General features: G+C 41.6%; 1 protein-coding gene across 1 annotated transcript in view; it reads left to right on the top strand.

Moving 5' to 3' along the window:
* cdi (center divider) overlaps positions 1–13123 on the top strand; it is a gene marked incomplete at its 5' end in the record, with an annotated part of 68393 nt that overhangs the window by 36459 nt on the left and 18811 nt on the right. Inside the window, 1 exon segment of the mRNA XM_053793264.1 lies at positions 1999–2107. Coding sequence (XP_053649239.1) covers positions 1999–2107 — 109 coding nt within the window.

Genomic DNA, 13123 nt, shown 5'->3' with positions numbered 1-13123 from the left:
GAGGAAGGTAGGGTAGTGGTCTGTAGTGCTATCTGTGATTATCCCTGATTTAAGGGGGGCTAGTATATTGGTCCATATGTGGTTTATTATGGTTGCACTTGTCTCAGTGAGCCTGGTTGGTTTAGTTATTGTTGGTATGAGAAGTGTGTTGTTCATATTGTTGATGAAATCAGTTACAGGCTGATCATCTAGTAGGCCAAGGTTGATGTTGAAGTCTCCAGCTAAGAGAAGGTGGTGCTTATTCATTTGTCTGTTTGTTATTAGTGCCTTTAATTTCTCACTGAAGTTTGGGATGTTAGTGTGGAGTATCCGGTAAATGGCACCGATTGTTATAGGCGTCTTAATTTTTTTTACAGTAAAATTAGCAAAAATGTATTCTCCATATTCATCACTAAAGCAATTGGTGCTGATACAAGATAATTGGTTAGAGTAATAGATTGCAATACCACCCCCAACTTGGTATGGTCTGCAGTTGTGGATTGCTGTGTATCCTGGTAGAGGGTAGATATCTATTGTGTCCTGTTTTAGCCAGGTCTCGATGAGAATAATGCAGGAGAAGGGCGTCTTTAGTGATTCAAGGAGTGCCAGGAGGTCATCATAGTGTTTGCTTAAGGACCTGATGTTGTAGTTAAGTACTGATAGACTTTTATCATTGTTTAGGATAGTGCTGGCTTGTGATACTGTGTAGTAAAGGCAGTTACTTTCCAATAGGTTTTGATTGTGTGTCAGATTATGTAGGTTTAGATCAGGGTCAACATGATCAATCATCTTCTAGGTTTAAATTATGGTTATTTATATCCTGAGTTGTGTGTTGAGTTTTAGTACTGATATCTGTAGTGGTGGGAAGTTTGGACAAGTATATAGCTATAGCATTTTGGTCATGTAGAGTATAGTCACTAATACACATAATGAAGTTGGTGTTGGCTATGTGTTATGCTGGAATGAGCTAAAGTACAACTAGGTATAAACTAATAATATAAAAATACAAATTAAAAATAGCACAAGACTCTCACTTGTAATTGCACTAAGGTCTAATGTAATGACTTTGGTATAGTCTATGTATTGACCTAGAGTGAGCAATAGTACAACTAGGTTTAATCTAATAATGTAGAAATACAAATTAAAATAGCACCAGGCTCTCACTAGTAATTACACTATGGTCTAATATAATGACTTTGGTACTGACTATGTATTGAGCTAGAATGAGCTATAGTACAACTGAGTTTAATCTAATGATATAAAAAAGGGACAAGACTCTCAGTTGTAATTGCACTAAGGTTTACCAAAGGAACTTTACTAGGAACTTTCTTTGGGGCCATGGTTGCTTATTTTGCAGTTGCACTCAATCAATAACCACAAAAAACAATGGATTATAGCAAAATGTTTGGATGAATGAGCACTTGTGCTTTATAGTAATCTGTTTACATTAATGTTTTATCACTGACTTCATCATTGCTTAGTTAATCTTAAGTTAATTTTAAGCCAGCCCGTAATGCTATGCATAGTATAAGTGGCTTTGGCATACTGCTCTTATCTGTATTTTTTTGTACCTCTGTATGTGTGCACAAATTTATAATAAATAAATAAATAAATAAGAAGTTTCCTCACTCGCCCACAGACATAGCCAGGCTGACTCACGAATGCACGGGCGGGTGGATGCTTCCAATATGGCCGAAAAGCGAAATAACGACTGATAACCGGAATAAAATTTCGGCCAAAAAAATGGGCGATAACCGAGTTGGCCGATATCCAGAACAGCTGATAACCGAGGGTGCACTGTATTTTTTTTTCTTAAAATACTTAAAAACAGCTTTTATATATTGTAAAACTATTTAAAAAAATTCATTATCCTTCTTTAGCAAAAAGCAAAAAGCAGGTGCAGCATACATGAGATGCAGAATCAGCTTTTATAAAAATTTGATTTTTCAACTGTTTTACTGTACATGTACTGTGTTATTTGGGCACTGTTTTTCCTAAGTTATAAATAAATGTTGACAGATTGAACCTGCATCCCGTCCATCTTTTGAAGAACTGACTCAAAAACTTGAACCACTACTTGGTCAGCTTCTTACTTTAACAGCAAGACACTGTCCCAGAAAAGTAAAAGGTAAGCCTGTAATATTCTTCATTAATAACAACCATATAAAATTCCAATAAAACATGGCACCGAAACCTAAAAATAGATACAGTATTGTTTTATCATAAGTCTGAAAAACGAGTGAAATTTTTTAAATTAAGTGATGCCTATACTACCATTTATATTGTGGTATGAGAAATTATATGAGGAAGATGCAATAATTCAAGTATTTTATGTATAGTACAGTCAGTGACATTACAAGTATTCTTAATTGTATTCTTATTACTAACTTTTTTCAGTTGTTTAGAACTTCTTTACCTAAACTATTCATTTTTTAATGCAGATGGGTACTGTGCTGTACTTACTTATTGTACTGATATATTGTGCTGTAGTGTCCTAAAACTCTGCTTCTGTTATGCATAGAGCAAAACTGAATAGATTATATCAGCACTGAAAGAGCCTTCTAATTTTTCTAGATTTTAGTTCTGGGTCACAGGATTCATGCCTTTGTGCATACAGTACTTACAGTATGAGATTGCAGGGAGTGTAGTGTATGGATGATTTACTGCAACTCGTTTATTGATGTTCATCACTAATGATTATTATATCGACAAAAATATTTCAGAAGTGAAGAGTAACTATTGTTAGTACAGTAGGGCCCCACTTATACAGCAAGTTAGGTTCCAGGCTACTGCTGGAAAGCAGAATGCCATTTTGTCCACTTATCTGGCATTTATATACATTTATAAGTTTACACTAACATATACAGTGGATCCCCACCTTACAAACGCATCGCGTTACGTTAAATCCGCCATACGAAGCATTTGAGCGCAAAAATTTTGCCTCGCCTCACAATAAAAAACTCGCCCAACGTGATTCCTTCCAAACTTATTCGTTCAGCCTGAGCGCTTCAGCTGCCCTGCTGTCATTGTTTACAAGCCAGGGTGGCAGGTTGCATGCATACATTCGATACATTTTGTATTATTCCATTGTTTATAGTGCTTGTAACTGCTAAATAAGCCACCATGGGCCCAAAGAAAGCTTCTGGTGCCAACCCTGTGGTAAAAAGAGTGAGAAATATGTACAGTGGACCCTCAACCAGCGATATTAATCCGTTCCTGAGAGCTCATCGTTAATCGAAATAATCGTTAGTCAAGTTAATTTTCCCCATAAGAAATAATGGAAATCAAATTAATCCGTGCAAGACACCCCAAAGTATTGAAAAAAAAAATTTTTACCACATGAAATATTAATTTTAATACACACAAACTGAAGAAGACATGCACAGTTACATGACACTTACCTTTATTGAAGATCTGGTGATGATTGATGGGATGGGAGGAGGGGAGACCGTTGATCTTGTTAGTGTTTAGAAGGAGAATCCCCTTCCATTAGCACTTGAGGTAGCAAGTCTTTTTCTGGGGTTACTTCGCTTCTTTTAATGCCACTAGGACCAGCTTCAGAGTCACCGGACTTCTGTCGCACAACATATCTGTCCATAGAGGCCTGTACCTCTCGTTCCTTTATCCTAAAGTGTTTCACAACATTGTCAGTGTAATAGTCACCAGCACGGCTTGCAATAGCTGTGTGAGGGTGATTTTCATCAAAAAAGGTTTGCACTTTAAGCCACATTGCACACATTTCCTTAATCTTTGAAGTAGGCAACTTCAATTTCTCTCTCCCCTCCTCCGAAGCAGTTTCCTCAGGTGTGGCCTCTTACTGTTGAAGATGCTCTAGCAGCTCATCAGTGGTTAGTTCGTCATTGTCCTCCTCCACCAACTCTTCCACATCCTCCCCACTAACCTCACCAATATGAGCACTAGTTCCAGGCATTTTTTCCTGTTCACCTGGGTGTTAGTCAACTGTTGTGGGTCGCATCCTGGGGGACAAGATTAAGGACCCCCAATGGAAATAAGTTAGACAGTCCTCGATGATGCACTGACTTTCTTGAAGTTATCCTGGGTGGCTAACCCTCCGGGGTTAATCGTTTCTCGGTAATTGTTTCACGTTAAGCCACACCAACAACACTCTCTCCACATCTTCGAGTAATACAGCTGATGGTGGTGCAGCAACAACAACAGCTGACTGTGGTGCAGCAGCAGCTGCACCTTTGGCTTCTTACCCACAATAGTAGTGATGGTTGATTGGAGTTTATTATACAACCTGACCCTCCGGGGTTAATCGTTTCTCGGTAATTGTTTCACGTTAAGCCACACCAACAACACTTTCTCCACATCTTCGAGTAATGCAGCTGATGGTGGTGCAGCAACAACAACAGCTGACTGTGGTGCAGCAGCAGCTGCACCTTTGGCAAGAACAGCTTCCTTGATTGCCGTTTTAGAGACACGCACTCCACTTTCATACTTAGCAATGATCTTTTTCTTCATCTCCATAGTAATTCTCACCCTTTTTGCTGTAGGGTTGGCACTAGAAGCTTTCTTGGGGCCCATGGTGACTTATTTTGCAGGTGCAATCACTACAAAGGCTGTGATAATATGAAATGTTCCAGTTGTTGTATGTTTGGAAGTGACCGCAGTGGCTGGCTGGCTTGTAAACACTGGCACCAAGGGACAAGTGAGGCGCGCTCAGGCCAAAGTGGACGCATATGGTATGGAACGAATAGCGCTGGTCGGGTTTTTAAGCGCTAGTTGAGGCAAAATTTTTGCGTTAAAATGTATCGCTAGTCAGATTTATCGTTAATCGATGCCATCGCTGGTTGAGGGTCCACTGTACTGTCGTACCACGGTCAGCTGCTGCTGCACCACGGTCAGCTGCTGCTGCACCACGGTCAGCTGCTGCTGCACCACGGTCAGCTGCTGCTGCACCACGGTCAGCTGCTGCTGCACCACGGTCAGCTGCTGCTGCACCACGGTCAGCTGCTGCTGAACCACGGTCAGCTGTTGCTGAACCACGGTCAGCTGTTGCTGAACCACGGTCAGCTGTTGCTGAACCACGGTCAGCTGTTGCTGAACCACGGTCAGCTGTTGCTGAACCACGGTCAGCTGTTGCTGAACCACGGTCAGCTGTTGCTGAACCACGGTCAGCTGTTGCTGAACCACGGTCAGCTGTTGCTGAACCACGGTCAGCTGTTGCTGAACCACGGTCAGCTGTTGCTGAACCACGGTCAGCTGTTGCTGAACCACGGTCAGCTGTTGCTGAACCACGGTCAGCTGTTGCTGAACCATGGTCAGCTGTTGCTGAACCACGGTCAGCTGTTGCTGAACCACGGTCAGCTGTTGCTGAACCACGGTCAGCTGTTGCTGAACCACGGTCAGCTGTTGCTGAACCACGGTCAGCTGTTGCTGAACCACGGTCAGCTGTTGCTGAACCACGGTCAGCTGTTGCTGAACCACGGTCAGCTGTTGCTGAACCACGGTCAGCTGTTGCTGAACCACGGTCAGCTGCTGCTGAACCACGGTCAGCTGCTGCTGAACCACGGTCAGCTGCTGCTGAACCACGGTCAGCTGCTGCTGAACCACGGTCAGCTGCTGCTGAACCACGGTCAGCTGCTGCTGAACCACGGTCAGCTGCTGCTGAACCACGGTCAGCTGCTGCTGAACCACGGTCAGCTGCTGCTGAACCACGGTCAGCTGCTGCTGAACCACGGTCAGCTGCTGCTGAACCACGGTCAGCTGCTGCTGAACCACGGTCAGCTGCTGCTGAACCACGGTCAGCTGCTGCTGCACCACGGTCAGCTGCTGCTGCACCACGGTCAGCTGCTGCTGCACCACGGTCAGCTGCTGCTGCACCACGGTCAGCTGTTGCTGCACCACGGTCAGCTGTTGCTGCACCACGGTCAGCTGTTGCTGCACCACGGTCAGCTGTTGATGCACCACCGTCAGCTGTTGATGCACCACCGTCAGCTGCTGCTGCACCACCGTCAGCTGCTGCTGCACCACCGTCAGCTGTTGCTGCACCACAGTCAGCTGTTGCTGCATCACCATCAGCTGTACTACTCGAAGATGTGGAGTGTGTGTTGTTGGTGTGGCTTAACGGGAAACAATTACCGTGAAACAATTAGCCCCAGATGGTTAGCCACTCAGGATAACCCAAGAAAGCCAGTGCATCATCGAGGACTGTCTAACTTATTTCCATTGGGGTCCTTAATCATGTCTCCCAGGATGTGACCCACAACAGTCGACTAACACCCAGGTGAACAGGAAAAAATGTCTGGAACTAGTGCTCATATTGGTGAATTTAAGGCCAGCAAAGGTTGGTTTGAGAGATTTAATTATTGTAGTGGCATACACAGTGCAATAAGGCATGGTGAAGCTGAAAAATTCCAACCCCAACAAGTGTTTAATTGTGATGAAACAGGCCTGTTCTGGAAGAAAATGCCAAACAGGACCTACAATACTAAGGAGGAAAAGGCACTCCCAGGACACAAGCCTATGAAAGACAGGCTAACTCTCATGTTGTAGTGCTAGTGGGGGTTGCAAAGTGAAGCCTTTACTCATGTATCACTCTGAAAATCCCAGTGTGTTCAAGAAAAAGTGTCTCGTCACTCATCAATACTCTTCAATAAAGGTAAGTGTCATTTTAACAACATTTATGTAGTTATTGTGCATGTCTCATTGTTTTCTTTGTAGGGAAATGTATATTTCATGATTTTTTTTTTTTTTTTAATTTGGCTGTCTGGAACGGATTAATCGGATTTCCATTATTTCTTATGGGGAAATTAATTCGGCTAACGATGAGCTCTCAGGAATGGATTAACCCTTTGAGGGTCGACAGGCCCTCTCCGAAACTCGTTCTCAGGGTCGGCCAAATTTCAAAAAAAAAAAAAAAAATTCTGATGAAAAAAGTTTTTTTTTCTTAACATTATAGGCTAAACAAAAAAAATTTTACCGTCAATACTTACCGAGATATGGAGGCGTGAAGTTTGCCAAAATTGAACAACATCTGGTAACATCGCCGACTGCCGTCACCCGGTATTTTTCTATTTACTTTTTTATGTACTGTTTTCAATTATTTTTCAATTTTTCTTTTTTCTGAGTAACTTTTATGGCCTCTGAGGCCAACATGATCAGTATTTTGTAAGTTATTTCTTTTTCAATACTACACAATAAGGGCGTAAACACTGTTGTCATTATTTTGTTTATAGAAAATATTTACACAAACGATATGAAATGTTGTTACTATTTTTCTATATTTTATATACACATATACAGTCACAGGGAATGTTTCTAGAAGTTCTGCAGCCTGTGGAACTCTTTGAAACATGGTGTCATGCACAGTGGTGTTTTACATTCCTCACACATAAAACGAGTGTCTCTGCATTGTTGTGGGCGTTTTTTTGTATGTGAACAGACGTAACACCTCTTCTGAGCCTTTTTCTTGAAAGCAGTGGCAGGCACTTTTACCAGGAAGTGATCACCATGCTTCAGACGAGCAGGTAGTTGTTGATAATTTGGTGGGCGGTCAATTGCAGGTGCTGTTCCTTGGTACTTGAATACTATTTGTCTGATGACAGACAAACAGAATTCGCCATACTGTGGTTTGTTTCTGGTCCTCATCTTATACATATTATAAGCATTGAGCATGGAAATGTCCAGAAGATGGAAAAAGAGTTTTATGTACCACTTATAACTCTTGCGAACACAATCAGCAAACCCAATCTGCATGTCACATTTGTCCACTGAACACATGTTGAAGGTGTAATCAATCACAGCTGCAGGTTTTAGAATGGTTTCATTGCTCTCTATGCTGCCTGCCACTGTCTGCCATTTCATTAGAGTGAACTGATGACAACAGTGTGACATCTCGTTTGTCATGCCACCGAAATGCCATGATGTCATTGGCAGCAAACGCCTGCACCTCACGTCTACGAGTGCCAGCATCAAACCTGGGCATATGTTTCCGATTTGCACGCACTGTGCCACACACATCTGTCATGTTCACTCGCAAAAAATCACTGAGTGAGGGGCTTGTGTACCAGTTATCTGTATATAATATATGCCCCTTACCAAGGTATGGTTCTATCATTGTTCTAACCACATCACCTGAGATGCCCAATAACTTCCTGGTATTTTGCAATGTATAACTTCCAGTGTACACAATAATATCCAACACCAGACCACTGTAACAATCACAAAGCACAAACAACTTTATACCAAAGCGTTTCCTCTTGCTTGGTATGTACTGCTTGAAAGAGAGTCTTCCTTTGAACAGAATCAAAGACTCGTCAATTACAAGCTTCCTGAAGGGATAAAAATGCGTACTGAATTTCTCTTTCAGATAAACAAACACATTCCTAATCTTATATAACCTGTTGTTTCTGTCAGGCCTGGTTTTGTCTGAGAAGTGAAGCATACGTAATATTAGCACAAATCGATTCACTGGCATTATATCACTGAAACCTGGGGTTGCAATCAGGCGGTCTGTTGACCAGTATGATTTCACTTTGTGCTTATACACATGTGGCATAAGCATTATTGTGGCAAAGAAAAGATACATCTCGGCCACAGTTGCCTCCTTCCACTGGTGTAGACGTGATTTTGGTGAAAGTAATGTGTTTGCCATGGTGTACTTGTAGTATGTGTTGCTTTCCATGACAATACTTTCCATCAGTGGTTCATCAAAGAATAACTCAAAACATTCCAGTTCAGTGGCATTGTTCCCAAGTGTACAAGATGGCCGCATTCCACTTTGGCTGTCATCAAACTGGTGGGCATTTGGAACAAAATTGACAGCTTCCTGCCAATCCCAGGTGCAGTCTGCTGGTGGGTACTGGACAATGACTTGTGGTTGTGGAGGTTGTGGTTGTGGAGGCTGGTGTGGTGGGTGGGTGGGGGATGGTGGCCTTGGTTGTAGATCAGCTGAGGCAGCGGCGTGGGTGGCAGTGTGGGTGGCAGTGGCGTGGGTGGCAGCATGGCCCACTGCTGGTGCCTCACCGCTGGCACCAATACCACCATGCACATTTTCCATCCCAATTGCAACAGTATCATCGTCATCTTCACTGTCTGTTCCTGTTGTACAGCCATGGGATGTACTCCGAGATGCACTCTTTCCCCTTGGAATAGCATATGGCACACTACCAGAGCGCATATATCGTCGTATATACTGACGCTTCACTGGGGAATATTGCACTTCACTATCACTTCTGGAACTAGTTTGAAGAGCTTGTAGTTCATATTCACTATCACTATCATCACCCATGCTCTCAGACGAGTCTGGGATTTGGGAAAATAGAAGTTTCCTCTTGGATTCTGGTACAACTGAACGTGAACAAGATGGCCTAGCACCAGAGGTGGAAGGCTGAGGGTCGTCTGGGTTTTCCTCACTATTACCAATATTATGGTCCTTAGTTTTGGTCAAAACCTCACCAAAACCTTGAACCTCATCTTCACTGGCACTTCCATCTGTATTAGAACTGTCACTGGGGAACAAAAGTGTCCCAGTTCGCTGAGGAGTGAGGAGCTTCATACCGCGAGGCATGGTGGATATTGTTTACTAAGATGGCGTTCTCACAATGCACCACTGGGTCCCAGATTTTTTTTCTACCGCGCACACCGACCACACAGACCCATTCTCTCACATGTAGGCCTACCAGCCTTTTCCCGCAAGATTTGACTGCGCTAGAATTTGTGCGTACTAGTACGTCAAAAACCCCTGCGCGTAAGACGTACTAGTACGTCCGAAACCCTCAAAGGGTTAATATTGTTAGTCGAGGGTCCACTGTATTAAGTTAGCAATAAAATTAGGCATTAAAAACAATAAAAAGTAAAATACACACACACACACAATACACCCATTACTTAACTTAAAATATTTGTAGTCTTAATGTAGGGTGAGAGGTGAGTTTTATTTGTAGAAAGTCAAGTTTGAGAGGTATGGTAGCCAGCCAGGGCAGCCCACCCCACCCCACCCACACATAATATACAACAACATTTAATTAAAGCGTCCCAGAGCGATAAAATACATATACAGTACATTCATTACTTACCTTAAAATATTTGTAGTCTTAATGTAGGGTGAGAGGTGAGTTTTATTTGTAGGAAGTCAGGTTTGGGAAGTATGGTAGCCAGCAAGGGCAGCCCAGCCTACCCTACCCTACCCTACCCTACCCACACATAATGTAAACAAACCAGGTGAACATGTTTGGTTTTTGTTTGTTTTGCATTATACCATAATACAGCAACCACTCAGGGAAGTATTACCGTCCTGCCAGATGGCTGTGAAACAGAAACCTGTAACTGTTTTACATGATGGTAGGATTGCTGGTGTCCTTTTTTCTGTCTCATGAACATGCAAGATTTCAGGTACGTCTTGCTACTTCTACTTACACTTAGGTCACACTACACATACATGTACAAGCGCATATATACACACCCCTCTGGGTTTTCTTCTATTTTCTTTCTAGTTCTTATTCTTGTTTATTTCCTCTTATCTCCATGGGGAAGTGGAACAGAATTCTTCCTCCGTAAGCCATGCGTGTTGTAAGAGGCAACTAAAATGCCGGGAGCAAGGGGCTAGTAACCTCTTCTCCTGTATATATTACTAAATGTAAAAGGAGAAACTTTCGTTTTTCCTTTTGGGCCACCCCGCCTCGGTGGGATACGGCCGGTGTGTTGAAAGAAGAAGAAGAATATATATATATATATATAATATATATATATAATATATATATATATATATATATATATATATATATATATATATATATATATATATATATATATATATATATATATATATATATATATATATATATATATATATATATATATATATATATATATATATATATATATATATATATAATATATATATATATATATATATATATATATATATATATATATATATATATCTCATACATACATATATATATATATATATATACATACATACATACATACATCTAGGTTTTTCTCCTTTTTCTAAATAGCTCTTGTTCTTTTTTATTTCGTCTATTGTCCATGGGGAAGTGGAAGAGAATCTTTCCTCCGTAAGCCATGCGTGTCGTATGAGGCAACTAAAATGCCGGGAGCAATGGGCTAGTAACCCCTTCTCCTCAAATCCATTAACACAAAGCACAAATATGAAAAACAGTATAGAATGGCTCAAATAACTAGAGAACAGTCGAGAAATTACTCGTCAGCACTTACCAGCCTGATAAGAAGGTCAAAAAAATTGTATTATGAAAATAGATTATGTAACATCAAAGGTGATATGAAAAAAACCTGGAAAACTCTATCTGAAATTCTTGGAACTAAAAAGTTATCCAAAAACAAAGCAATCAAACTAACAAAATCAGATGAACCCCTACTCACTCCAACCAAAACAGCAAACAGACTTAATGTTGTCTTCTCCACCATAGGAAAAAATCTAGCAAACAAAATACACTTATCATCCGACTTACGACTGAGTTTGGTTCCGAGAAACCGGTCGTAAGTCGAAATGGTTGTAAGTCGAACTTTACTACTGAATATCAACAAAACATTTTTGTAATGACTTTATTTTATTATTTTATTTTGGTATTTCATGTTTTACTTTACTTTTTATGCTGCTAGTACTGTATTTTATACTGTAAGGTTTAGGATAATCACTGTGTACAACACAAATACAGTGGACCCCCGCATAGCGAACGCCTTGCATAGCGAACAATCCGCATAGCGAACGCTTTGTTCGCTAAAATTTTGCCCCGCATAGTGGACAAAAACCCGCTCAGCGAACTTCGTCCGAGACGCGTCCAATCTGAGCCCTCACCCAGCCTCACATGTGCCGCCCGTCCCATTGTTTACCAGCCAGCCTCCGCGGTAACATTCAAGCATACACTCGGAATATTTCGTATTATTACAGTGTTTTCGGTGCTGTTTGTGGAAAATAAGTGACCATGGGCCCCAAGAAAGCTTCTAGTGCCAACCCTACACCTCAAAGGGTAAGAATACCCATAGAAATGAAGAAAGAGATCATTGATAAGTATGAAAGTGGAGTACGTATCACCGACCTGGTCAGGTTGTACAAGAAACCAAAATCAACCATCGCTTCTATTGTGGGCAAGAAAACGGCAATCAAGGAAGCTGTTGTTGCCAAAGGTTTAACTGTGTTTTCGAAACAAAGATCGCAAGTGATGGAAGATGTTGAGAGACTCTTATTGGTGTGGATAAATGAAAAACAGCTAGCAGGAGATAGCGTCTCTCAAGCGATCATATGTGAAAAGGCTAGGAAGTTGCATGACGATTTAATTAAAAAAATGCCTGCAACTAGTGATGATGTGAGTGAATTTAAGGCCAACAAAGGTTGGTTTGAGAGATTTAAGAAGCGTAGTGGCATCCATAGTGTGATACGGCATGGTGAGGCTGCCAGTTCGGACCACAAAGCGGCTGAAAAATATGTGCAGGAATTCAAGGAGTACATAGAAACTGAAGGACTGGAACCTGAACAAGTGTTTAATTGTGATGAAACAGGCCTGTTCTGGAAGAAAATGCCAAGCAGGACCTACATTACTCAGGAGGAAAAGGCACTCCCAGGACATAAGCCTATGAAAGACAGGCTTACTTTGTTGATGTGTGCCAATGCTAGTGGTGATTGCAAAGTTAAGCCTTTATTAGTGTATCACTCTGAAACTCCCAGAGCGTTCAGGCAAAAGAATGTCCTCAAGGATAATTTGTGTGTGCTGTGGAGGGCAAACAGTAAGGCATGGGTCACTAGGGAATTTTTCTATAACTGGTTACACCATGCATTTGCCCCCAATGTGAAAGATTACCTAACTGAAAAGAAATTAGACCTTAAGTGCCTCCTGGTGTTAGACAATGCCCCTGGTCATCCTACAGACGTGGCAGAGCGACTTTATGGGGACATGAGCTTCATTAAGGTGAAGTTTTTGCCTCCTAATACCACTCCTCTCCTGCAGCCCATGGACCAGCAGGTCATTTCCAACTTCAAGAAACTGTACACAAAAGCTCTGTTTCAAAAGTGCTTTGAAGTGACCACAGACACTCGATTGACTCTAAAAGAGTTTTGGAAGGATCACTTTAATATCCTCAATTGTGTAAACCTTATAGGTAAGGCTTGGGAGGGAGTGACTAAGAGAACCTTGAA

Source organism: Cherax quadricarinatus, chromosome 20, assembly GCF_038502225.1.
Source record: "Cherax quadricarinatus isolate ZL_2023a chromosome 20, ASM3850222v1, whole genome shotgun sequence".
In the NCBI taxonomy this organism is placed as follows: Eukaryota; Metazoa; Arthropoda; class Malacostraca; order Decapoda; family Parastacidae; genus Cherax; species Cherax quadricarinatus.
The sequence above is the reverse complement of the archived record's forward strand: the minus strand, read 5'-3'. Positions and strand labels throughout refer to the sequence as shown.